The following is a 24,350-nucleotide window of genomic DNA, read 5'->3' as shown; positions in this document are numbered from 1 at the left end:
CCATAGAATTACAGATTTCTCCAGGGCCCCTTGGGCCGTGTTTGCACTCCCACCTTCTCTCCTTTCCTTTATTCCTCACTGTCTGGGTAATTTCTCTCTACAGGGCACCACTGCTTGGTATGCTCCTCATGTCTGGATCAAGTCTTGTTTCCCAACCAGAAACAGGAAGAGCGGGGTCTAAAAGTAGAAAATGGACACTCTACACCTGAAATCCATCAGCAAGACAAGGAAAAAAATGGAATGTTTTTCAACCACTAGAGATGAAAACAGCTCTTGGTAAGTGTGTTGTATTCTCAAGGTAGAAGGAACCCTCGATGTTTACCCCTTGCCTTCTAGCTACTGTCCTGGCAGTGACATTTTAGAGTCTGGGACAGTTGTCTTTCACATGCGTTGTGCCCAGTACAAACTAGAGCACTAATCATGTCCCAGCCATTCTTTCTACACAGAGAAGACAGGGCCCTGATGTTTGACTTGCTCATGGCAAAAGAAGGAGCAGTGTGTCCAGGAAGAGTGGCGCACGCCTTTAACCCCAGCACTCTGGAGGCAGAGGCAGACCCCTCTCTGTGAATTCAAGGCCAGTCTGGTTTACATAGCAAGTCCCAGGGTTGCTTTTCAAGACCCTGTCTCAAAACAAACAATCAAACAAAGGAAACCTGTGAAGGAACAGTGTAACACCCTCCTCAGGGTCAGAAAGCCCCTGTGCTCACTAGGCAAGAAGATCAGCACTAGAGGTTATGCCAGGGCAGAAAGCCCAAGGGAAGAGGAATTACCCAACCTCTTGTTTTCCCGAGTGTAGCATCCATCCCTTGGACCCCAAGGATACCAGGCTACCCTCAGCTTCACAGTGCAGGGTGCCAGATGGACCATAGGATGGAGGGGACCTTGACTTGTAAATCAATGATAAAGATAAATATTTCAAGGTCCTACACTTGTGAAGATATCAATGGCATTTGGGAGCAGGTAAGTCACTCTCCTGTCACTTCAGATAAAGATAGGCTCAGGCCAGAGAAGTGGTTTCATAGGGAATGTCAGAGGGCCAGAAAATAGGTCTGTCTTTGGATGTCGGGTGTTGTCTCCTTACTTTCTGTTCTCAGGTCGAATGCATTGCTTCTGTGGAAATGTCCCTCTCCCCTCAAGCGCTCATTTGAGACCATTTATTTTAGGCATTTCTTTCTTGAGAATACTATTTTCCCCTCCCTGTGAGGCTCATTTCTGATATCCTTCTTGGCATTCTCCACACACCAGTAGCATTTCCTCTGGTCACAAACCCTAACTTTTCTGTCACATCACTAGGCATTGAACAATGACCCAGCAATGTGGCCTGTCTCTGAATCACCGAATACAGAATGTGGCACATGAGGAGAGCAGAGCTAATATGACAGTCCTAACCTGCACAATGTGATTTCTGTAGAGGCTGGAGGGAGGACACCGGATGAGCCCCTAAGGTGAAGGATCACAAAACTGCTGTGTCCTAGACAAAAGGTACAAATGCTTCCCACTCACACATCTAAGATTCCGAGGTGAGAAAGGATAATAGAGCAGAACGTAAGGAGTCTAATGTTTGCTGGGAATTGGATGGTTGCGGTGTGTTCAGAACAGCTAGAGAAGAATGAATGCTTTGAAAATCAATTCTGACGTTTTGCTACCGAGAGTTTTTAGTTTTTTCTTTTGTATTTTCCTTATCTTTTAATGGAGGCTTTTAAAGACAGCACTTCAGAATCTCATCACTTTGGCTATTATTTTTTTAGTTGGTGGGACTAGAAGGACTTGAATCAGCTCCATTTCCAATTTAAGTAATTATAGCCAGGAATTAGTAATTCTGTTTCTGACAATCCAGTGGCGCCTGGTTTTGGAAAGGCTTTGGACTGTGGTTCAGTAGAGAAAGTGTCACAAATTGAAAAAGGCTTCATGAACTCATTAATATTAACAATCGTTCTTAACTTGAAGACAACAGACTCATTAAATGAATCAACATGGTTTACTGTCATATCCTCCTTTTTTGTATTACAACTTACTTCAGAAATGCAAGCATTTTGTGGAGATCTGAGTTTGCTTAGATTCTTAATTCTCCATAAAAAGGGAGAATTGGTGTATAAAGTGGCCCAGCCTCTACTGCCAATTGTGTAGCTAGGTTATTGAAATGCAAACAAAGCTGCACTCTTGATCACCTTCCAAACGTGGTGGCAAGCTAGGCCCAGATTTTCTCTGCCACTTCATTTGTTAGGTTGGCATTGAAAACACTTTTGAATTCTTTGTCCTGTTATTTCACTCACTCCTTACCCAAAAAATGCAGCCAAGGAGCTCAGTGGACTCAGCCCAGAAAGTAGACACAAGAACTCAAAGGCAGGCCATCAGCAGGAACCTGTTTCTTCACGGAATCATGTCCTCATATTTTCGCCCAATTCAGATGTTCAGAGAGATTTTCCTCACCACCGTGAAGAACCATCAGTCAAGATCTGAGAGGGAGATATGTGGAGATACAGGCTCCTGGTATTTTCTTAAGGCTGAGCTACCCTTTAGGGAAAGTTTCTCCAGCTCTGTAATCAGATAATGATGTTGAGTTTCAGGACGAGTAATCGGACATCCCTTCAACATGACCACATTCTTATTGTCTTACAGGTGGAAGAGATATAATAATGGCCTCTTGTGGGAACCACAGTGGTAGGACTACAGAGTTTGTCCTGGCAGGGTTCCCAACTCTTAACAGCACAGGAGTGGAACTGTTTTCTATGTTCTTTCTTATTTACCTGTTGACTCTAACGGGCAATGTGTTGATTGTTGGGGTGGTAGGAGCCGATCATCGTCTGCAGACGCCCATGTATTTCTTCCTGGGTAACTTGTCCTGCCTAGAGATTCTGATCACCTCTGTCATCATTCCTAAGATGCTAAGCAATTTCCTCTCAAAACAACACACCATTTCCTTTGCTGCATGCATTGCTCAGTTTTATTTTTACTTCTTTCTTGGGGCCTCTGAGTTCCTCTTGTTGGCTGTCATGTCTGTGGACCGCTACCTGGCCATCTGCCGTCCTCTGCACTACCCCTTGCTCATGAGCGGAGCTGTGTGCTTTCGTGTGGCCTTGGCCTGCTGGGTAGGAGGACTCCTCCCTGTGCTTGGCCCCACAGTGGCAGTGGCCTTGCTTCCTTTCTGCAAACAGGGCGCTGTGGTACAGCATTTCTTCTGTGACAGTGGCCCGTTGCTACACCTGGCATGTACCAACACCACGAAACTGGAGGAGGCTGACTTTATCCTAGCCTTTCTTGTCATTGTATCCTCACTCACTATTACCGCTGCCTCCTATGGCCAAATCGTCCTGGCCGTCCTGCGCATTCCTTCCGCGTCAGGCCGGCAGAAGGCCTTCTCCACCTGTACCTCCCACTTGATGGTGGTAACCCTCTTCTATGGGAGTGCCATTTTTCTCTACGTACGGCCGTCACAGAGTGGCTCCGTGGATACTAACTGGTCAGTGACAGTGGTAACAACGTTTGTGACTCCGCTGCTGAATCCGTTCATCTATGCCTTGCGCAACGATAGAGTCAAGGAAGCGTTGAAAGACATGTTCAGAAAAGTGGTAGCAGAGCTTTCCAACAACTGTTTACTTTCGGAAAGTCTGAAGAAGAAGAAGACAGTAAGTTGAAAGTAGAGGGACTCAGTCTCAGATTCACACAGCCCCCACTGCCAGCTCTTCCTTCATCTGGAACATCATGAAAGCAGCCACAGTGAGCTTCAAGGATACCAACTCTAAATTTCGTTTTCACGTGAAATGAATTGACTCTACCTTATGCCTAATAATAACATCTCACACTATTTTTAATGTCTTACTTTTATGTATTATGTGTCTATGTGGGGGAAATGCAGGGTATGCACATGAGAGACCAGGAGTTAGACAGATTCTCTGGTAGGCAGACAGGGAGAAGGGCCATGGCTAGGTAATAGAGGTGACCAACTGCCAAGATGGCTGCCTTCTTCCTCACCTTCTGGTCTGAGACAAAAGCCTGGCAGCTTAAAACAATGTCTTAAAGGCCTTTTTTCCTCTGCCAATAGGCCCTCAGCTGATGGGCTCTTACACAACAGTTATGGCCAATCAATTATTCTATCTTTCTTCAGAGTGATCAACCCTAAGCTAGGGGAGGGGATCTTCAGAGATTTCAACTAGCCTGAACCCTGGAGAAGAGCCTGGGTTGTTTTGCTTCCTGTATGCCTGCTCTGCTTTGCAGAGGGTCTTTTTTGCTGTGTGTCTGCTGTATGCGTGTGTTCTCACCTCCCGATAAACACCTTCCTTCCACTGAATCTGTCTGCTCCCACTTTCATACTTTGAGATTTCTCTGCTGCTACGTGTCTTGCTTGAGAGATTTTTCCCCCCTGCCTCAGAATTCTTTAACTGGCAGAGAAAATGAACCTGATCAAGACCCCTAGATTGTATCACACATGTGAGTGCAGGTGCCCACAGAGGTGATTGTGGATGCTGGGAACCAAACTCAGGACCTCTGGAAGAGCAGCTTGTACTCTTAACCATTGAGCCATCTCTCCAGCCCAACTCATAATATTTGATATATCAAGACCCAAATGATGGTTTCATCTCCCACCCATCATCATAACACCTGCAGTATTTGTACATGTGTGCATTTGTCTGGGATTGGGATCTGTTAAAATATCCCTAAGTCGACGTTTAGAAATATCTGTGTACATCCTCTATTCAAAAGTAAAGACTGACTACACTTTCAATAAAGGTTTCCAAATATTTATGCAAAGCAATAATACTAGAAAAATATCCAAAGGAGGCCTGAGGGTGTAGTTTAATTGGTAGAGGGTTGCCTAGCATGAATGAAGTTCTGAGTTTGAGCTCAATTGCTTTGTAAACTAAGTGTGATAATGTGTCTGTAATCCCGATACTTGGAAGGGGTCAGAAGTTCAAGGTTATTTTCACCTACATAGACTTTGAGGCCAGCCTGGGATACATGAGACATGGATGATGATGATAATGATGATGATGATGATGATGATGATGATGATGATGGCAGGGAAGGTGACTCAGTGGGTTAAAGCACTTGCTCTCATCCATGACTATCTGAGTTCAAATCCCTAGTACCTATGTAAAAAGCCAGCATGCCTGTGAGTAGCTGCAGCTCCAGCTTTGGAAGGGAAGAGAGATGGATTCCAAGAGTCACTGGACAGTCAGCCTAGTGACAGTGGTGAGCTTCCAATTCGGTGAGAGACCCTGTCTCGGGGTAATAAGGAGGAGAGCATTTGAAGATACTCAACATCCTTCTTTCCTTCTGCATGGGGATGCATGTACCACCCACACACCCACATACCACATGCCATACACATCCTCCCCATACACACAATTAAAAAGGCATAAAAATAGACTCATGTGAGATCCTTCTGTCTTCATCCTCCCCCGCCCCTCTTTTGTTTGTTTGTTTTGTTTTTGAGATAGAATCTCTTTGTGTAGCCTTGGCTGTCCTGGAACTCACTCTGTAGACCAAGTTGGACTCAAACTCAGAGATCAGCCTGCCTCTGCCTCCCAAGTGCTGAGATTAAAGGTGTGTGCCAACACTGCACATATACACATATACACATTATCTACACTCATATTCACATACCTACACACACACACACACACACACACACTCATCATCTGCACACATTGTTATATACCTAAACACACATATACACATTATCTGCACTTACATTCATATACCCCCAACACATATGTACATTATCTGCACTTGCATTCACATACCTACACACACACAAACACACACACACATACACATCATCTGTACTCACAGTCACATACCTAAACACACACACAAACACACATAATTTAAAATAAAAATAAGTCTTAGAAAAAGACAAAATTATTACACTTTCTATATTCTTTTTTGTTTGTTTGTTTGTTTTTGCTTTTTGAGACAAGAGTTTCTCTTTGTAGCCCTGGCTGTCCTGGAACTTGCTCTGTAAAGCAGGCTGGCCTTGAACTCTTGATCTGATTGCCTTTGCCTCTCAAGAGCTGGGATTAAAGGTGTGGGGCACCACAGCCTGGCTACATTTTCTACAGTCTTACCATCTCAATTCTAAATTCCATGAGGTCAGGTCCTCTGGAAGAGCAGCAAATGCTGTTAACTGCTGAGTCTTCTCCCCACCTTGTTCCAGATCTTAAAGAGCATTTTAGAGCTGGGTGTATTGGTGCATAACTGTAATCTCTGCATGGCAGAGGCAGAGCTAGGAGGTCGTTGAGTTTGAGGCCAGCCTGGGCCAGTCTGAGTTGAGGCCAGCCCTCTTCCAGAGGACCTGACCTGAGTTCACCTCCCAGCTCACAACTGCCTGTAACTCCAGCTCCAGGGCATCCCACACCCTCTTCTGGCCTCCAAAAGTACTTCACATATAGAGTATAGTCTCATGTAGACATACACACACATACATAATTGTATTTTAAAGATTTAGAACAAATAAGGAATCCTCTCTGAAAATTTCTTTCAATCAAAATCAGAATTAATTTAATTTTTTACATTCCACATTCTTTTCAAAAACAAATAATGATTGAGCACATTGAAGAGATGAGATCGTCTTTCCATTTTTGTGGAATTTAGAATTGAGATGATAAGAATATAGAGATCTATAGCCTTGTCTGCTTCCTCGTCTCTCTGCTTCCTGTGTGTGGATGAAATGGGATCAGCCTGTTTCCTGAATGACTTCATGCTTCTCTGGCCATTAGGCTGTCATGCCTTGCAAAAACCAAACAAATAAACAAGCAAAATACCACATCTCAGTGTGTTTTGTAAAAGAGAGTTCTTTACAGCATCTCATGTGCCCTTTACTGTAAAGGTGACTTCTGGTCTTCATCACTTTCTGCATTAGTGACAGCAGTTGTGTCCTGGCTGGCCTGCTTCCGTGCTCGACACGCCTATCCATTCTCTACACTGGCATTAGAATTTACTTGAAATGCAGACGTGTGAGCAGGGTCATGGTCATCATTTCTAGATTCAATGGCCTTTGTAATTGGACCTGACACCCATGTTCCTTCTGTAATTTATCTGAGTCAGATAGCTTATATATGGAAGATACACTGAAGTATAAAAACAGGTAAGCTGAGGGCTGGAGAGAACATTCAGAGAAGTAGAGCACTTGCTCCTCTTGAGGAAGATATGAGCTGGGTTCTCAGCACCCATGTCAGGTAGCTCATGACCACCTGTGACTCCAGCCTCCAGGGACTCCTTCGGCCTCCACAGCTACCCACATACATGTGGCACACACACGCAAACACATGTATATAGGGGCTGTAGGGATTAGTCAGTGATTGAGCGTACACACTACTCTTCCAGAGGACCTGAGTTCGATCCCTAGCACAACCTCCTCAGACACCTGTACAAACATGGTACTCATTAGAGAGAGGCAGACATTCATACAAAATAAAGGAAATAAATCTTAACTCACACACAAATAAAAGTAAAATCTCAAAACGAAAAACAAAGCAAAAAGAAACAAAAAAGTCTAGTAAGCCTTTGGAGACTTACCCACTTGTTTAAGTGCTGGCTGGCTGGCTAGCTTCTTTATTTGTTTCCAATCCTGGGGATCACATAAAGCCAGAACTCCCTATAACCTTCCCAAACAGCACCACCAACTCCAGACAAGTGTTCAAATATATTAGCCTGTCTTTTTTCAAATCACAGCAGTATGCAAACTTTTCGGAGACCCTCACCCTAAATGTAAATGGCACAAGATGATGAGCCCAGATAAAGGCTTCTTAGACATAGGAGGACATGGAAAGCAGCTCAAGTTAATGTGAAGCTCTGTTAGATTGTCACTGTGGATGGGTCTCTCTGGAACATGCCTCTGGGAGACTCTGGGAGGCATTTCCGGGAAAGATTATATAAAGGGAGAAGACTCTCTCCAGAGGGACAGCACCTTTGGGAGGAGAGGCTCCGGATGTAGAGAGGTCTGAGGAAAAGAGAGATCTGCTCGCTCGCCTTCATTGCCTCTCAGTTGGTGAGGGTGACCAGTTCTGCAGTTGCTACTGCTCTTCTCAGATGTTAAACCCAGAGTCTCTGTGGTCCAACAAGGATAGAAACCCAGCAACCAGCTGGGAATCTTCCAGGCCTTTAACACCAAATTAGGGCTGCTGGCCATCTAGCTTGCTACCAAGTTCTTAGCTCCTCCAGCATGTCAACAGTCATTGTTGGATTTAGGCAGGATGTGTAGACAGGAAGAATTTGAATGCATTTCTCCTCACCCTCACTTTTCCCTATAACAGATTTATGAGACACTTTAGTTTCAGACCAAACAGAAAACAAAATCTAAGGGATCTTGGCAGACTTTCTCAGACCCTCCTGGCAGTTCCTGGTCTGTAAGGATGAGCTGTTGCTTTTGGGTCTTGGATAATTGGGGATGCTTGCTTAGCTAGATTCAAAGTAATGGTCATCTGTGGCTTTGGGAAGCTGGTTCTTCCTTCCTTCCTTTCTTCCTTCCTTCCTTCCTTCCTTCCTTCCTTTCTTTTTCTTTCTTTCTTTTTTTTTTTTTTTTACGAGAGAGGAAAAAATACCCTGTGGTGGTCTGAAAGAAAATGGCCCCAATAGCAAGCAGCACTATTAGGAGATGTGGCCTTGTTGGAGGAACTATGTCACTCTGGGGGTGGGCTTTGAGGTCTCCTTTGCTCAAGCTGTGTCCAGTGAGGCACACAGTTCACTTCCTGATGCCTGCAGACCAAGATGTGGAACTCTCAGCTCTTTCTCCAGCACCACATACATGCTGCCATGCTTCTTGCTATGACGATAATGGACTAAACCTCTGAAACTATCATCCAGCCCCAGTTAAATGTTTTCCTTTGTAAGAGTTGCCGTGGTCACAGTGTCTCTTTCCAGCAATAGAAACACTAACTAAAACACACCCCCACCAGACTGGTCTGCGAGCAAGCTTGTGGTGCATGTTCTTGTTTGATGATGGATGTGGGAAGGCCCAGCTCATGATGAGTGGTACAGGGAGCTCCCCAGAGACAACCACTCAGACAAAGACAATTGGAAGTCTTTATTCCAGCCTGCTGGGACTTTACACAGGAATTCAGGACTTAAGTGTAGCCCTGAGTGTACAGAGCACAGGATGTTTTAGAGCAAACACCATGTCCTGGCATCTCACTCAGCAGCTGCAGGGCGTGGGGGTGCTTTGCAGAATGAGCAGTTTAACAGAAGCAATTTGACCCCGGGTTCCTAGAACAGAGCTGGGTAATTTTCTGTGGGATTCTCCATCAAGGAGAGCAAATTTAGACAAACCTGAAATGGCCTCAGCAACTCAACAAGATGGAGGAACCCCTGCACTGTCTTGCCTCATTACAGTACCACCCTGGGCAGGTGGCCCTAGGTGCTGTAAGGAAGCAAATGGAACAAGTCATGGGGAGCAAGCCAGGGAGCAGCACTCCTCCACTGTCTCTGCATCAGCTCCAGTCTCAGGTTCCTGCCTTGAGTTCCTCCTTTCCCTGGGCGTTGGAACAGAAACTCTAAGATGAAACAAACCCTTTCCTCCCCAGGCTGCTTTTGGTCATGGTGTTTTATTATGGTGTCTGAATGAGAATGGCCCACCCAGGCTCATGTGTTTGAATGGTTGGCCCCCAGTTGGTGACCTGTTTAGGAAGGATTCGGAGGTGTGGCCTTGTTGGAGGAGGTGTGTCATCCGGAGTGGGCTTTGAGGTTTCAGAAGTCCCCTCCAGGCCCAGTCTTGAGCCTGCTCTCTGCTTGTAACTTACAGATCCAATGTGAGCTCAGTACCATGCCTGCCTGCCTGCTGCCATGCTCCTCACCATAATGTTCATGGACTAAACCCCCTGAAACTGTAAGCAAGGCCCCAGTTCAACACTTCTTTCTTTAAGCTGCATTAGTCATGGTGTGTCTTCAAGCAATAGAACGATAAGACACTTATCATAGATACAAGAACCCTAACTAAGACACAAGCTCCTCAGGCAGCCAGACCCTAAGCTAATTAGGCTACAGGCGGCACATCCTGTGTGATGGATACCAGCTGACTAAGCCTTCTGGGCTTCCCAAATTCCCCCACATCTTCGAAGTCACATATTGACAAAACGTCTTCCTCACAGCGTAGGATCCCTTCTCTCTCCTGAAGCCTGAAACGGCCACTTTTGCTCTTTTCGGTCGTCTGAGGTCTTTTCCTTTGGAGCTCATCATTCTGTCTGGCATCAAATAAAGCTTGGGACAATCTGCCTGGTGTTTCTCTTGAGCCCAAGACTTTACAACAACCTGCTTCAGGAAATAAACCCATTATCGACAGTGACCAGCCAAGGAAACCACGCATCAACCCCTTAAAACTCAGAGCCAGCCGGGCAGTGGTGGCGCCGGCCTTTAATCCCAGCACTCGGGAGGCAGAGCCAAGCGGATCTCTGTGAGTTCGAGGCCAGCCTGGTCTCCAAAGTGAGTTCCAGGAAAGGCGCAAAGCTACACAGAGAAACCCTGTCTAGAAAAACAAAACAAAACAAACAAACAAGTCAGAGCCAATCTGGGAGGAGGGGAAACATTGATCACAAACCAAAACGTCAGCCCTAGAGGATGGGACTTGTCTAATGACCAACGGCCTCTCCAGTTACAAGTGATGACCTGCTAAGGCAAGGCAAAAATTACTATCTTAAACGCCTAGAGTACCTTCATCCGTGTGGCTCCTTCAGCTTCGTTGCCAATAGTCACAGCAGACTCCAACCCTCGTTCTTGTCTGCTAACAAGCTTTCCCACTCTTGTCTGCAACCGCGCCTACCAAAGATGGAGGCCGGCAGCCAGCTGTCTTGCTGGACCACATGCTGAATGTTTTTTTTTGTGTGTGTGTGTCTTCATGTTTAGAAGATCTTTGCTTATTTCCATTACTAGGATTAAAGTATTTCAGGGTAAAAAAATGTAAGGGGAAATGGAAGCCAAACAAACAAGCAAAAACATAATAAAATGTTCTTGTGATTCCCAGCTGCTCAGCGGAAGCTTAGGATGTCCAGGCTCACTTGAACACAGAGAGATGGCGCTGATCTCAACTGGAAGGGCGTGAAGTAAAAGGTGAGCTCTGGTCGGCTAGGAAAACGTGGGAGTCTGGCAAAGATGCTGGTGTGATTTCCTAGGACTAGGAAAGGCTGAATGTCGATAGGATCTATTGGTGAAAAGTTGATTTGTTTTGACAGACAAAGGTCAGGTCTGCGGGTATTGCCCTGACTTCTTTTTTTGGAATGTTCTTTTAATTATTTAAAAATAATCTTAAATATGTAACAGATACTTAGTAAAGGAGAATGAATCAGTCCATGTAGAGAATGGAAACGCGCCCATCAGATTGTGACCAGGGGAGGGTGAGGGAATATATTCTAGGAAAAGGAGAGGCGCCAAGAACATGACCAGAGGATGATGAGGGAGGGGAGAAACAGCGGGGAGGAAGGCGGTTTTGACTTACACTGATTTTGTTCAAAGCCCCTCCCTGAAAAGTATAACAATAAAGATGACGAGGATGACAGTGGGCTCTCATTTCCGAACGAGCGCTCTAGGACCTTAAATAACCAAGTGTCGTAGTAACTTAGAGTCTTACAGAACGGACCCTGTGGCTCCCTGGGGTGTGGAGGACAGGGCCAGCGTGGAAAGTCTGAGGGCGAGTGGCCAGGGAGTGCCGGGAGACGCAGGTCCGGGTGGGCCCCACAAAAACCCTGCGTGCCCTACTCCGTGCCCTACTCCGTGCACAGGACACCTTGCTGAGGCCTCTCGGACTCAACCCCGGATCAAGAACTGCAGATGCCTTATTTTCCTAATTAACGGAGCTCATTCGTTCCTTAATGAAAAATTGAGGTCAGCAGCATCATGTGTACATTTACACAAGACAGGAGATAGTAATGTAACGAGCGCCTGGATTTCCCGTAGGGAATAGCTGGGGAGTTTTTCCTAAATTAATGCATGTTTTTATTCTTGTTTACCGGGTTATACAAACAAGGATTTGAAACGGCTTTAACATGCAAATCTTATTTTATTCTTTAATGCAAAGATGTGTCAGTGTGCCCTTATGGAAGGGATAAACTTGTTCTGCAATGCACCGATTGCTCCTGAGCCTTTGAGAGAGGCGTTCACTGCAGAAAAGCAGGCTAAGCTTAGGTTGGCTGCATCCAGACAGACTCCTCGGCGTCGGTCCTCTCGTGTCCTGCAGCGCCCGTGAACCCTGGCCGGGTCCTTTCCGTGCACTTGCGGGAGGCCAAGCTTCAGTCGCCAAGACTGAAGACGGAGATGACAGTCTGAGGGCGGCTCTGCTCGAAGCAGGAGCAGGAACGGAACAGGACAAGAAGAGAACGTTCCGCCTTTTGCATTGGGAGACCTTGGAACTTCCCTGGTGGCGAATCCTACTCGACCCTGCAGACGGACAGGTTGACAATGCACATCTATAAGAAGAGGAGTAGGAAACTGCCACTCAGGTGAGGGCTCCATAGCTCAGGGGTTAGAGCACTGGTCTTGTAAACCAGGGGTCGCGAGTTCAAATCTCGCTGGGGCCTTCGACTTCTTTTGTTTTCAAGCCTGTGCAGGGCCCGCCCTTGAGCAAGCGTGCGTCCTCCTCCCGTCAGCCCTGTTCCCGGGGTCTGCAGCTTCTCAGCCTCGCTTCTCGCTTCTCGCTTCTGCCACCGGAAGCTGCGGGGCCACCCAGCCGAGCCTCCGCGCGAGGCCGGCGGTTAGCTTTGAAAGCGGGAACCTGCGCTTGGCCTTCCAGCAGAAGGCGCTGCGCTACCGTGGGTCCCATTGCCTATGACCGAGCATGAGCCTTGGGACGGAAGTACAAGCTCCGTCTCCCGGCGGCTCGTTGGTCTAGGGGTATGATTCTCGCTTAGGGTGCGAGAGGTCCCGGGTTCAAATCCCGGACGAGCCCGACTTTTGAGGAGTAAAATACAGGAACCTAAATATTTTTCTGTCCTAGTGTTCAAACGTCACCGTTTTAGAGACACCTTCTTTGAGCACTCCTTTCAAAGTAGCTCCAGCTGTCACTGAGCCCTGTGATTTTTCTTTACGGCACGTATCACTACTGAATACTTTTAATAATTAGCTTTTCTTTTAAAAGGCATGGTCTGACAGAACTCAGTATAGAGCCCTGGCTGGCCTCAAACTCAAAATCCTCCCTCCTCAGCCTGCCCCGTGCTGGGGTGTCTCACCATTCCCAGCTCACTTCTGGGTAGTAGTAGTATTATATTTTGTTGTCCCTCTCCTCCGGGAACCTCCTCCAAGCTCCTGACTTGCAGGCCTCTCCTCTCCTTGGATAAAGCCCCACGATCCTCACGCTTCGCAGTGTCCCCGATACTTAGTAGGTGATTAGTATTCAACGAACACCTCGCCCCACTCCTGGTCACATCAACTGGTTTCTAGAAGTCTCCAGCAAATAGTAGTTATCTTTGGTCTTTGCTTTTCAGAGGTAGAGGCTGGCGTAGGGGCCGAGAGTAGGGGCCATGCAGTGATGGGCTTGCATGAAAATGAGGAAGCCTAAATCTGCTTTCCCCGACTCTGCTCTAAGTACCGTGCATGCATGTGTCGACTCTGCTATTGGTGTGTGTCTCCCAGCCCGCGTTCGTTCCCCCGTGGTGTCGGTTGTTTGTGCTCCCCGTGGACAGGTACTGTGTGTTAGTCACCTTCCTGTCGCCCTCACCCCACAGGACACTCACTGCCCGTGGCAGAGAAGGGCTCGGAAGGTGCTCCAGGGTTGGGTCGTGTCCCCTTTAGCTCGTTGCCTTTGGGAGACAGAGCTTTCAATGGCACCCTGCGAGGGCGCCGCTGTCTTTCAATAGTTTGCACTATGAAAGACCAGGTTAAGAACGTGCGTTCAAAAGGACGCCCACCCACGTTCTGCCAGCTGGAGACAAACGCCAGGCGCCGAGGAAGGGAGAGCGGGTTTTAATTTCCAACACGCTAGTGCAAAAGAGATGGCAGCGGTGGGATTCGAACCCACGCCCCCGAAGAGACTGGAGCCTTAATCCAGCGCCTTAGACCGCTCGGCCACGCTACCGATAAAACAAGCCCTCGCATTCTCTCTACTTCTGCTTTCCACCGACTACGGCGCATGCGATCCTGTTTTACTAGGTGCTGTCCCCCCTTTTTCCTGTTTGCTCGGCTTTCGCCTCCCCCGCCCCCGCTTCCGCTTTGTTTTGTTTTTTTAGCCAAAGAATCTGACACTATGGACAGATCGGCGACCCAGAACGAGGAGCGCAGCCCTGCGGAAACACGCCGCGCCCTCGGAGCGTCCGCACAGACTCCCCTTCCCGCAGCATCTCCATCCGGATTCTGAAAAACCACAGAGGTCCCGGTACCGCTTCTTCCCGGAAGGATTCGGGGTTTCGGGGTTCCGTGCCTTTGGATTTGGGCAAGGAGACGGCAGTGACTTCTTTCCTCCACCAGGCGGAGCCCCATGCCTTTAGGTATCAAAGCAAAACTGAAACCATGGGCGGATGAGGCCGAATCTAGTTAAGGTCACCGTAAAAAAAAAAAAAAAAAAAAAAAAAGGCGTGGTTTAGGGTGGCTGGTTGGTCTAAGGTTTAGTGTGCGAGAAGTTCCAGGTCCTCCTCTGGAGTAGGTCCTCTCCGCAGTAAACCCAAACGTTTCTTGTAGCGAAACAAAATCATACTAAATAGGAATAATCTGATTTAGTGTAACCACGACATACCAACTATGTCAGACGCATGTATTTCATCTTTAGGTAAACTCTCTTCCTGTGAGTTAGTAGCGGGAGTTACTCCCAGACACTACCACCCACCGTTTATACACACTCTTGAGTATCATCACACTACAATCAACCCCCATTTCTCTAATGCAGTTTCCAGAAAATGTTTTCAGCACTTCCTTAGAGAAGCGAGTTTTATGTCAAGGATTTCACCATGCCCTCTGATTGCCTCAACTGTCATCGGAGCGACTCCTCTTTGAATACTGGAACATCAGAAGGTAGCAAAAGGGAGGCGTCATGCTTCAGGAAGCCTGGGCTTCCTCCCTCCCTCAGGCCTTTTTGTATGGGGATGAAAGAGTCCCAGGCAGTGTCGCTCCTGGGAAGCATCTCCCACCAGAGATTTCCTTACGAGGATTTTTAACCACTCGCTGCTGGAATTTCTGAAGCAGGGGTTCTGGGCACAGTGCTTTTTTCAAGGCTCTCTGGTGTGCTTAGGGGTGCCCGCAGAACTAAAGATGCTACCAAGTTACTCTTCCGGCCTACCGCAGGTTGTACCCAGCCCTATCTTCCTTGAAGCCAGGCTCCTCCACTGTACTTTGCCTTCTCTAGTTGAGTTCTAGGCCCAACCCTCAATCCAGCTTAGTTTCTCTTTGAGACTTCATCTCTCCCCAAACCACAGAAATGCTGGGCCACGTCTCTTCCAGGTGCTAAATCAGTCTGGATCCTCAGCCTTTGTGGGCAAAGAAGGTCCTGTTCTGAGTCTTCCACGAAAGGCCCTGAAGGAGTCTAAGTGGTCTGCTAAGCTTTGCTCATTCCCCGTGTGCAGGAAGTAGGAGGGAATTTACCAGGAAGGGGCTGTGTGGCTTCCCAGGGAAGTGGTGGTTATGCAATTAGATTGTGTGTGTGTGTGTGTGTGTGTGTGTGTGTGTGTGTGTGTGTGTGTGTATTGTGAGTGTATGCATGTGTGTGACTGTGTATGTGAGCATATGCATGTGTGTGACTCTGTGTGTGTGTGTGTGTGTATGATGTGTGTGTGTGTATTGTGAGTGTATGCATGTGTGTGACTGTGTATGTGAGCATATGCATGTGTGTGACTCTGTGTGTGTGTGTGTGTATGATGTGTGTGTGTGTGTGTGTATTGTGAGTGTATGCATGTGTGTGACTGTGTATGTGAGCATATGCATGTGTATGACTCTGTGTGTGTGTGTGTATGATGTGTGTGTGTGTGTGTGTGTGTGTGTGTGTGTGTGTGTACTCCTTATAAGGTAGATTGTATTACACAGGCAGGGAGGGAAAACAACCCAGAGCTAACAGCTATAACCAAAATCTCTAAGGGGTTTCCAGTTAAGTTAAGTGAGGGATTCAGAGGCACAGTAATCAACCTAAGGCCTTGCAGAGTGGGAAATCAACATGTTTCCCTCCTTGGTTTGTGTGTGTGTGTGTTTTAACTTTTTCATGTTATGAGCGTACAATGCTGGAGGAATTTATCAAAGTGATCCTCCAACAAGATGATAGTAAAGCCTTCAGGGAGGCTCATCATTTGGTGAAGTTGCGGATGCTAAGCCCGATGACCTCGTCCTGGGGGATCCACACAGTGGAAGAAGAGAACTCTTACATTGTCCCCTGACCTCTACCCAGTCACCATGGCACAGGTACCACCCTCTCACACACTAAATAAATACATAAGATTTGAAATTATAAAATGGGCTGGAGAGATGGTTCAGTAGTTAAGAGAGCTCACTGCTCTTCCAGAGGACCCGAGTTTGGTTCCTAGCACCCAATATAGGTGGCTCACAACTGCTTGTAACTCTGTCTCCAGGAGATATGACATCTCTTTGGGCACCTGCACTTAGGTGCATGGACACACACACACACACACACACACACACACACACACACACACTGAATAAACCTTAAATCTTGACATGGTGACACACGCCTTTAATCTCAGCCTTTAAGATGCAGAGGTAGGGTAGATCTTTGTGAGTTTCAGGCCAGCCTGGTCAATATATTTGATATCTTCAGACCTAGCAACACCAAGCTCCATGTCTATCAGGATTATATAGTGAGACTGTCCGGGGGGAAAAAAAACAAAAACAAAACGAAACAATACAAAATAAAAAATAAAAAAACAAATATCAGAAATTCTTACAAATTAAAAATGATGCAAGCACAGTCCCATTAGGCCACCCCTTCACATGGAGATTTTTATTTGTTTGCTTTGTTTAAAACATATCTGGGTTTTCTAGAACCATGATGATTATTCAAGTTCATCCTTCCCAAGGATTTATCTTATTTTCTGCTCCAGAGAAGAAAGCAGACCCCGGGGTGCTCGGAGGGGGAGAATGCCCTGGGGGTAGAGAACTGAAGGCGGTTTAATGGTCCTTCCATTCAGAAGGTTTGGGTGGGTGCCCAGGCTGCTGGTTCAGAAGAGAAGCCAGGTATCATGTGATCAAAGCACTTCTTGAACTTGAACATGGAAGGGACCGTCCTACCCTTCGAAGGGTAGGCTTCGGGCAATTTCTCCTCATCTGGTTATTCTTGGGTTATTAGCCTGTGGCGGTCGTTATAGGAACCCAAGGAACATCTAGAGACAAGAAATGCCTGCCCCTCCCATGGAAGGAATTTGCGTGCACAGCCTGGGGCTCTAACTGTGAAACCCAGGTTGACTGTCTCCAACTCGGAACACCACCGGTCTGAGGGCCCGAGCAGACAGCTCCTGGGTGTTTGCGGGAACACTCTGTTCACCTTACCCTAATAAGGGAAAAAACGAGGCCCGGAGACGGGAGTTCGAATATCGGCCAGGAGCTTGTAGGGGGATCAGCTCTGAGGAGGTGTCCCTTTGACCACGTTGCCAGTGCCCTATGCTGTTTCACAGGAATACTCCCCTACTCCTAAGTCAGACCCCGATTTGGGGTCTGGACCTAGCAGCTAACTCCATACTTTCTCATTGCTTCTTTCCAGGAAAGGCTGGGAGGCACAGAACACCTCACCTCTCCGTCCTGGATAGCCAGTCATACGAGATCAGCCTGGGCCTGCTTTAAAGGAAGCCCAGTAACCTTGGTTTGTAAACGCAGATGCAGTCTTGCTGTCACGCTTCTTTTCTCCTAGCACTCCTGTTGGAGATACGGAAATGGAAACCCTGGAAAGTGGCGTGCGTGGCTTCTCATGCTAACATGGGTAGTTGGTGTCACTAAAGGGACAAGACATCTTTTACCCAGTTGCCTGTTGTGCCCAGGTCGCAAGACCCCCAAGCAAGACCACTACAGAGCCAATATCCGATACAAGCACGCAGAGTTTTATTATTATTATTATTATTATTATTATTATTATTAACAAAACATGCAAGCTTGGTCGGCCATCCAACATCTGACACCGCGGGTGGAGGAGAACGGCCCCAGCACCCACTTTTAAGGGGTTTATATAGGAAAAGTTTACATGCAGCTTGGGATTGGACGAGGGGGCTAGGGTGAGGTAAGCATAAGGTTACTAACTGCTAACAGTTACTAACAGGATTCGGGGTATCCATAAAGACATAAATTTTTATTCCCTATGTCCTGCTTTTGTTGACACATTCATATTTATTGTTTCGGTCCTGCTCTCCTCTGAGGTCAACTTCTGGTCAGTTGAGCCCATTACTCCCCATATTTTGTTTTGCCAAGTTCAGGACACATAGATTTATTGTCCCAGCCTTAAGTTCAACTTCTGATCACTTCTAAAACCACTGGTCAATAAATACCTTTGGAGGAGGGGAGGGGGAAGCGTCTCTCAAGATGGCTACTGCTTTTTCCCTTTCAGCCTACCCTACAAACACGGGATCTTAGTGGACACTGTGCTAAAGATGTGCTCTCTTCTCCTTATGTGCACAGTTTGTGGAGCGGAGGATAGGCAAACCCTCTCTAACACCATGTGGCCAGTCATTCCCAGGAAACTCTCGCTCCCCCCAGCAGTGGCTGCTTAAGAAGACCCTCCAGGCACCCAGGGAAGGAGCTCATAGATGAGCTGCCTTATTCCTGGCTTGCAAGCTCTGTACCAAGGCAGTGGTCTAGATGTAGCTGAGTTAGACCAGTCCAGGGAGCATTCCCTGGTGGATGGTGGACGTCTTTCATTTTGCTGAGGATGAGAACCATTCTAGAAATGAAGATGCCGTTTATCAGTTGGGGAGTTATTTCTGGGGAGGGTGCCCATTGAGTGCAAGTGCAGTTTACCTCCGGAGACTTTGACTCAGTAGGTGCAGGGTAAGTCTCAGGCTTTGGTGTTTGTAGTTAGTAGCCAGGACGTTCTGATGGATTTTGCACAAAAACTACCTCCTCTTAATAGCATGTATGTTATATGAAAGCACACAGAGGGGCTATTGGAAAAGGGGAAGGGGACTAGGAGAAAAAGTGGGTAGGAGAGGAGATCAGTGTGTGTGGTGGACAACAATAGCCAAGCATGTTGATATCTATGTATAAAGTTGTCACCATGGAAGCTATTACTTTGAATGATAATTAAAAATAACAATACCCCACTCCCACTTTGTTTTCAATCTAGAAAAGCTGGAAAATCCTAGTCTTAGGAGTGGCTGAAAACGGGTGCTGAGGGTATTGGCCTTTCCTGATTACACTGGGAAGCTCCCCCTCATTAGAATTCCCAGCCACTCCCCCAGCTGCATGACCTCCATACATGAGTGCGCATGCACTGTCCAGTAGCCAGGCAAGATGCTTAGTCATCCTAGGGCCTTGTGTCCTATGTAACCTGTGTGCTGCATGCAGTGTAATCACATATTCTATGCACGTGTGGCGTAGCTATGTAAGCCCATATGTGCATGTGCGGGGGTGGAGGGAGACCTATTCTTTCCCTCTCTTCCTGCACGGTCATTCCATAGGCCTATGCACACCCCCTCTCTATTCCCTTAATAAACTCTTATAGTGGGTTTTGTTCTGCCTTGTGGCTTTTCTTGTACGGTAAACAGTGCTGCTTAATAAATAACATCCCACCCCTTAATAAATAACACCCCTTCTTTCATATGATATCCGTGTATTTCAGTTTGATGTGAATTGATCAGATGAGGCATCTCAAAAGGAGAGTGATGAGCCCTTAGCCCTTCTTAGGGCACAATCTCCATCCCAGGTGCTCTTAACCATTGAGCCATCTCTCCAGCCCAAAGACCTGGCAAATTCCCAAACAACATTGAGCTTTGTTAAACAGAAAGAAAAGGAAATAGGCCTACTCTGACTGTCCCATGTAAAACTGCACAGTGCCCATCTTCTAAAACACCCAGTATGTTTACTTTTCATTGTCAATCAACATCTACCAGATGTAAACTCACCCGAGAGCAAGAATTTAAGCTTTTTACATAAATAGCTGCAGATACATACAAAAAAAAGGAGAAAAGATAATGGATCCCATCATACTCACTGCCTAAGTTATTTTTCTGTTTCTGTGCTAAGACACTATGACCAAGGCAACTTACAGAAGAAAGTGTACTGGGGAGATTGGAGTCCGTGACCATCATGGCAGGGAGCATGGTGGCAGGCTGGCATGGTGCTGCAGTGGGAGCTGAGAGCTCATATCCAGGTGGAGATGATAGAGACAGGGGCAGAGAGAGAAAGAGAGCTGGGAATGGTGTGGGCTTTTGGACCTTCAAAGACCACTACTAGTGACACACCTCACAATCCTTCCCAAACAGTTCCATCAAACGGGGACCAAGAATTCAAATATACACGGCTGTAAGGGACCATTGTCATTCTTATCTTCCTAAAACAACATCGTAGGCTGGAGCACAGCTCAGTGGCAAAGCAAATGGTCAGCACATATGGTGCTTTTGATCTTTAGCCCCAATCCCAACAGACTCTCTCTCTCTCTCTCTCTTTCTCTCTCTCTCTCTCTCTCTCCCTCTCTCCTCCCCCTCTCTCTCTCCCCTCTCTTATGCACACTTAAACATTCGCATATACACACTAACATAGACACACACACAATCTCACATAATATATACATTCATACACATTCACACACATTTACAGTCACACATACATATACAATAACACGCTCTCACATATCTGTGCAACACATATATTCATACACACTCTCACACATGTATGTTTTCACACATATATACCACTCCAAATACTTATAGTCATACACACACATGCACCCTCACATAATCACACACACATCCATACACTCAGACACACATACACACACATACTTACACACACACACACATGTTCACCCCACACTCAAGCTAAAGGCTCAATGTCAGAGCAAGACTACATCAAGTGATGTTTTCTACCCACCCTGCCCCCACCCCACATCTGTTCACCAGACATTCTGAGATGGATGGAGACAGTTTTTTCTATTGCCTCAGTATCCGGAACCACAGGTCTTATTAAGTGCTCATCCACTGATTCCCATGTGGAAGCTGATGGATGATCTGTGTTTTGTTTTAACACCTGATGTGTTTCAAAGATTCAGCAGAGTCTGGGAACTGTTGCTATACTCTTCAGAAGCCCAGGGCTTTAGCTAGATGAACGCTCAGTCCAGAGAACTGATTTTACCCAGCCCCAGATACCATACGGGAATCAAACGTGCTGAAACGTTTGTAGGTGTTTGGCGCTGGCAGGATGGAACTCTTGCCATGCTTCTGATTTTATGTCCCTACCATGACCTGTCGGGAACTTCCATCTCTCTTAGGGAGTAAAAACAGCAGCTCTTTCACAGATTTGTAGGTAGGACTGATTAACAACTTAGATGATGGGCAGTACTGTGGTTGGCATGCACCAGGATTCAATGATTCCACAGAGTCCACAACTGTTCATGGGGAACCTATCCAGGACCGGCCTCACCAAAGTCTCACTTTGAAGGCAAAGGCTCTTTCTCCCCGAAGGCATCCAAGCACACTGTTCCACGGGTTCCTCCCTTTCTGCCCTCTCCTCTTCTGCCCTCCCCACAGTCAACAACTCCTTACCAGCTCTTGTCTGGGGACTGTGAGGCGCAAAGGATTTCCTCACATACATGATTAGAAGGACATGTTGCCCGTGAGAACAAGAGCACGAAGAGCAGGTGAGGGGAGCTAGCACAGACCGCAGGAGAATCCGTGCAAGAGGAAGAATCAGAGAGAACAGACGGTAGCAGACAGTCTGGACACTGTGGGGAACTGGGTGGAAAGGACGCTGATCAGTGACAGGAGTGAGAGCTTTCTGACTGGCAGCCCTCACAATGGGGTCTTCCGTGGCCAGTGTGATTTTAAGTAGCAGGACAGGATAATATATCCTGGAGGACTCTCATCAGCCTCTGCCCCTTTCTGTTCCCTTTGTTTACTAGGAGTTAAAGCCAGAGATGTGAAGGGAATTCTGCCCTTGATGGTACTTATGGTGACTGTTTTCCTGCTGCTCCTCTTCTGGGAAAACGAGACGACTGGGGATGTTGTGCTGACCTCCATAGAGCATTTGCACGTGGACTATCCTCAGAACACTGCCCTTCTGAGGTACTGCAACTACATGATACTCCAGAGAGTCATCAGGGAACCTGACCACGCGTGCAAAAAGCTGCATGTCTTCATCCACGAGAGGCCTCAGAAAATCAACAGCGTTTGCACTTCCTCCAAGAAGATGACTTGCCCAAACTATTCCGACAGTTCCTGCTTCCAGAGTGAGACAAGATTCAGAATGACAGTCTGTCAGCTCATCGATGGCACCCAGTATCCTGCTTGCAGGTACCAAATTGCCCCTGTCGAGGGCTTTGTTCTTGTCACTTGTGATGACTTGGGGCCAGTTCATTTTCAGGGATATATTGAATAGCTCACCAGCAGCACAGAGTGTGCAAACTTCTCTCTGGTTAACCGGAACTGTGGCTGTGGTGTAATGCTGTGAGTGGAATGGGGATGGGGGTGATTGATCCTCCCAGTGTGGCTAGGGGCCACCACTGATTCTGTGTCAATAAAAACATCTTTGCTGAATTAAACCACAAACTCCACACGTGTTTTCAGTTCTTGTTCCTTGCCTGTGAGTCATTTGATGAGAATCGACGGGCATCTTGTAGGACTGGGTGAGAGTGAGTAGGAGTCACTTAGGTTTAACACTCAAGGGACCACCAACCAAACACCAGACAACCAGAACCCAATTGTTAATCTATATAAACAACAGTAAGTCAATATTCTGAAAAGTCAAAATCATAGCAAAAATCCTTTTTGTGTAAAATATCTTTATCTCAAAGATCTAGTGTGGCAGGATGGGGATTGGATGAGGCAGATTATGTGAATTTACCAGCAGAGAATCAGATCATTTTGTTTAATAATTTTAATTTTGTGCATGAAAGATTACATATGGCATAAAGTTTTTGAATCGCGTTTTTATTTATTCTTTAATAATTTCATATCATGTGTGTTTGTTTGTTTAAGACAGCACCTTCTCTTGTAGCCCTGGTTGGCCTGGGAGTCACAATGTACAACAGGCTGGCCTTGGACTCATGGGAGATCTGCCCTCCTCTGCCACCGAGGGCTGGGATTCTTTTCCTAGTTCTTTCTGATGTTCCTACCCAGCCCCTAATTGGCTATCCATTACAAAGTGATCAGCCTTGAAACTATATAGACATTAAACAACAACAAAAATGACTCAGCAGGGGGTGTATATATATAATAAAAGAAGAGCCTATCAGTTTAAGAGCGAGGAAACACAGAAGGGTTGGAAGGAGGGGACATGGCAGGGGCTGAAAGAGAAAGGAGAAGGGGGGAAGTGACATAATCCTGTTTTAATTAAAAACGAATTAAAAATATCAGCTTCATGTTCTTTCTTTCTCTTTAAAACAAAAACAGAAGCAAAAATATGGAGTTCAATTTGGGCTGGCCAACTACTCCTGAGCATGAGGCCTGCCCTGAGGTATGGCTGCTATACCCAATGGCACTCCATTAAAGAAAACTGCTCTTCGAGCAGCAATCAATTAATAGATTTTTGCCGGGGCGGGGTGTGAGGGGGGGTGCTGTCTCCACTTCCCCTTCAATTTACTTGTTTTATTTTGTGTGTTTGTGTCACATTGATGCAGTGCCCAGGGAGGTGAAAAGGGGGCCTCTAACTCCCTAACACCGTGTTACAGTTGGTGTGAGACTCTCTGTGAGTTCTGGAAATGAACCTTGGTCTCTGCAAGAGGAGAAAGTGCTGTTAACCTCTGAGCCGGATCTCCAGCCCTCAATTTGTTTTTTCAAGAGAAAGCAATTGGGGTCACCTCTTAGGAACTTTTCTCCTTTAATATATATACTTTAACTCCTTGTTTTGACCAAATCCACCCATCTCGCTCTCCTCCGACTCCTCTCACACCCCCTGTCTCCACCCACAACTTCATGCATTCTTTTCTTCTCAACCCAGAGCCTACTTTCCTGTGTCCCACAAAGTCTAATCAGAGCCATCTGTGAGTTTGGAACGAACCGCCAGAGCCTGGACCTGTGGGCTCCCAGGGTCAGCAGTGTGTGGTATGGCCCATGAGTCCTTTTCCCCTCCCTGGTTGACTGTTAAGGGGGGCTAACTTTGAGCCAGGCGGTGGCGGCGTACGCCTTTACTACCAGCACTCGGGAGGCAGAGGCAGGCGGATCTCTGTGAGTTCGAAGCCAGCCTGGTCTACAAAGTGAGTTCCAGGAAAGGTACAAGGCTACATAGAGAAACCCTGTCTCGAAAAACCAACAGCAACAAAAAAGAGGGCCTAACTTTGGCGCTCCCATTTCCAGGATGCC

The 24,350-nt window shown here is 46.8% G+C and overlaps 2 protein-coding genes and 3 non-coding genes across 13 annotated transcripts; 4 read left to right on the top strand and 1 right to left on the bottom strand.

The window, feature by feature from the left end:
- The first annotated feature begins 107 nt into the window (after positions 1–107).
- Positions 108–22,586, top strand: Rnase12 (ribonuclease A family member 12 (inactive)). 9 transcript variants are annotated; one of them, XM_036200086.1, is made up of 7 exons: positions 108–276; positions 1,294–1,482; positions 10,955–11,040; positions 11,709–11,811; positions 12,274–12,425; positions 14,148–14,405; positions 21,953–22,586. In XM_036200086.1, exons 6-7 carry the CDS (start codon positions 14,396–14,398, stop codon positions 22,426–22,428), a joined length of 486 nt encoding a protein of 161 aa, XP_036055979.1. In that variant the 5' UTR covers positions 108–276; positions 1,294–1,482; positions 10,955–11,040; positions 11,709–11,811; positions 12,274–12,425; positions 14,148–14,395; the 3' UTR covers positions 22,429–22,586. The 9 variants fall into 9 exon arrangements, 8 of the variants coding, with proteins under 8 accessions (XP_036055979.1, XP_036055980.1, XP_036055978.1 ...); XM_036200087.1 differs by adding an exon at positions 17,612–17,710 and having other exon boundaries at positions 11,709–12,425; XM_036200085.1 differs by lacking the exon at positions 11,709–11,811 and having other exon boundaries at positions 12,164–12,425.
- LOC118591634 (olfactory receptor 6S1) lies at positions 2,620–3,724 on the top strand. Its single transcript, XM_036200084.1, has one exon. It carries the CDS (start codon positions 2,637–2,639, stop codon positions 3,633–3,635), a length of 999 nt encoding a protein of 332 aa, XP_036055977.1. The 5' UTR covers positions 2,620–2,636; the 3' UTR covers positions 3,636–3,724.
- On the top strand, positions 12,431–12,503 carry Trnat-ugu. Its single transcript has one exon. It is a non-coding gene; the product is annotated as a tRNA-Thr (tRNA).
- Positions 12,800–12,871, top strand: Trnap-agg. Its single transcript has one exon. It is a non-coding gene; the product is annotated as a tRNA-Pro (tRNA).
- On the bottom strand, positions 13,915–13,996 carry Trnal-aag. The gene has a single exon. It is a non-coding gene; the product is annotated as a tRNA-Leu (tRNA).
- Positions 22,587–24,350: the final 1,764 nt, after the last annotated feature.

The sequence above is a fragment of the Onychomys torridus genome, chromosome 9 (genome assembly GCF_903995425.1).
Source record: "Onychomys torridus chromosome 9, mOncTor1.1, whole genome shotgun sequence".
Classification (NCBI taxonomy): Eukaryota; Metazoa; Chordata; class Mammalia; order Rodentia; family Cricetidae; genus Onychomys; species Onychomys torridus.
Note: the sequence above shows the minus strand (reverse complement) of the source record. Positions and strands in the feature narration are given on the sequence as shown.

Coding starts and splice junctions, on each gene's coding strand:
- LOC118591634 (XM_036200084.1), top strand. CDS start 2,637: ATGGCCTCTTGTGGGAACCACAGTGGTAGGACTACAGAGTTTGTCCTG.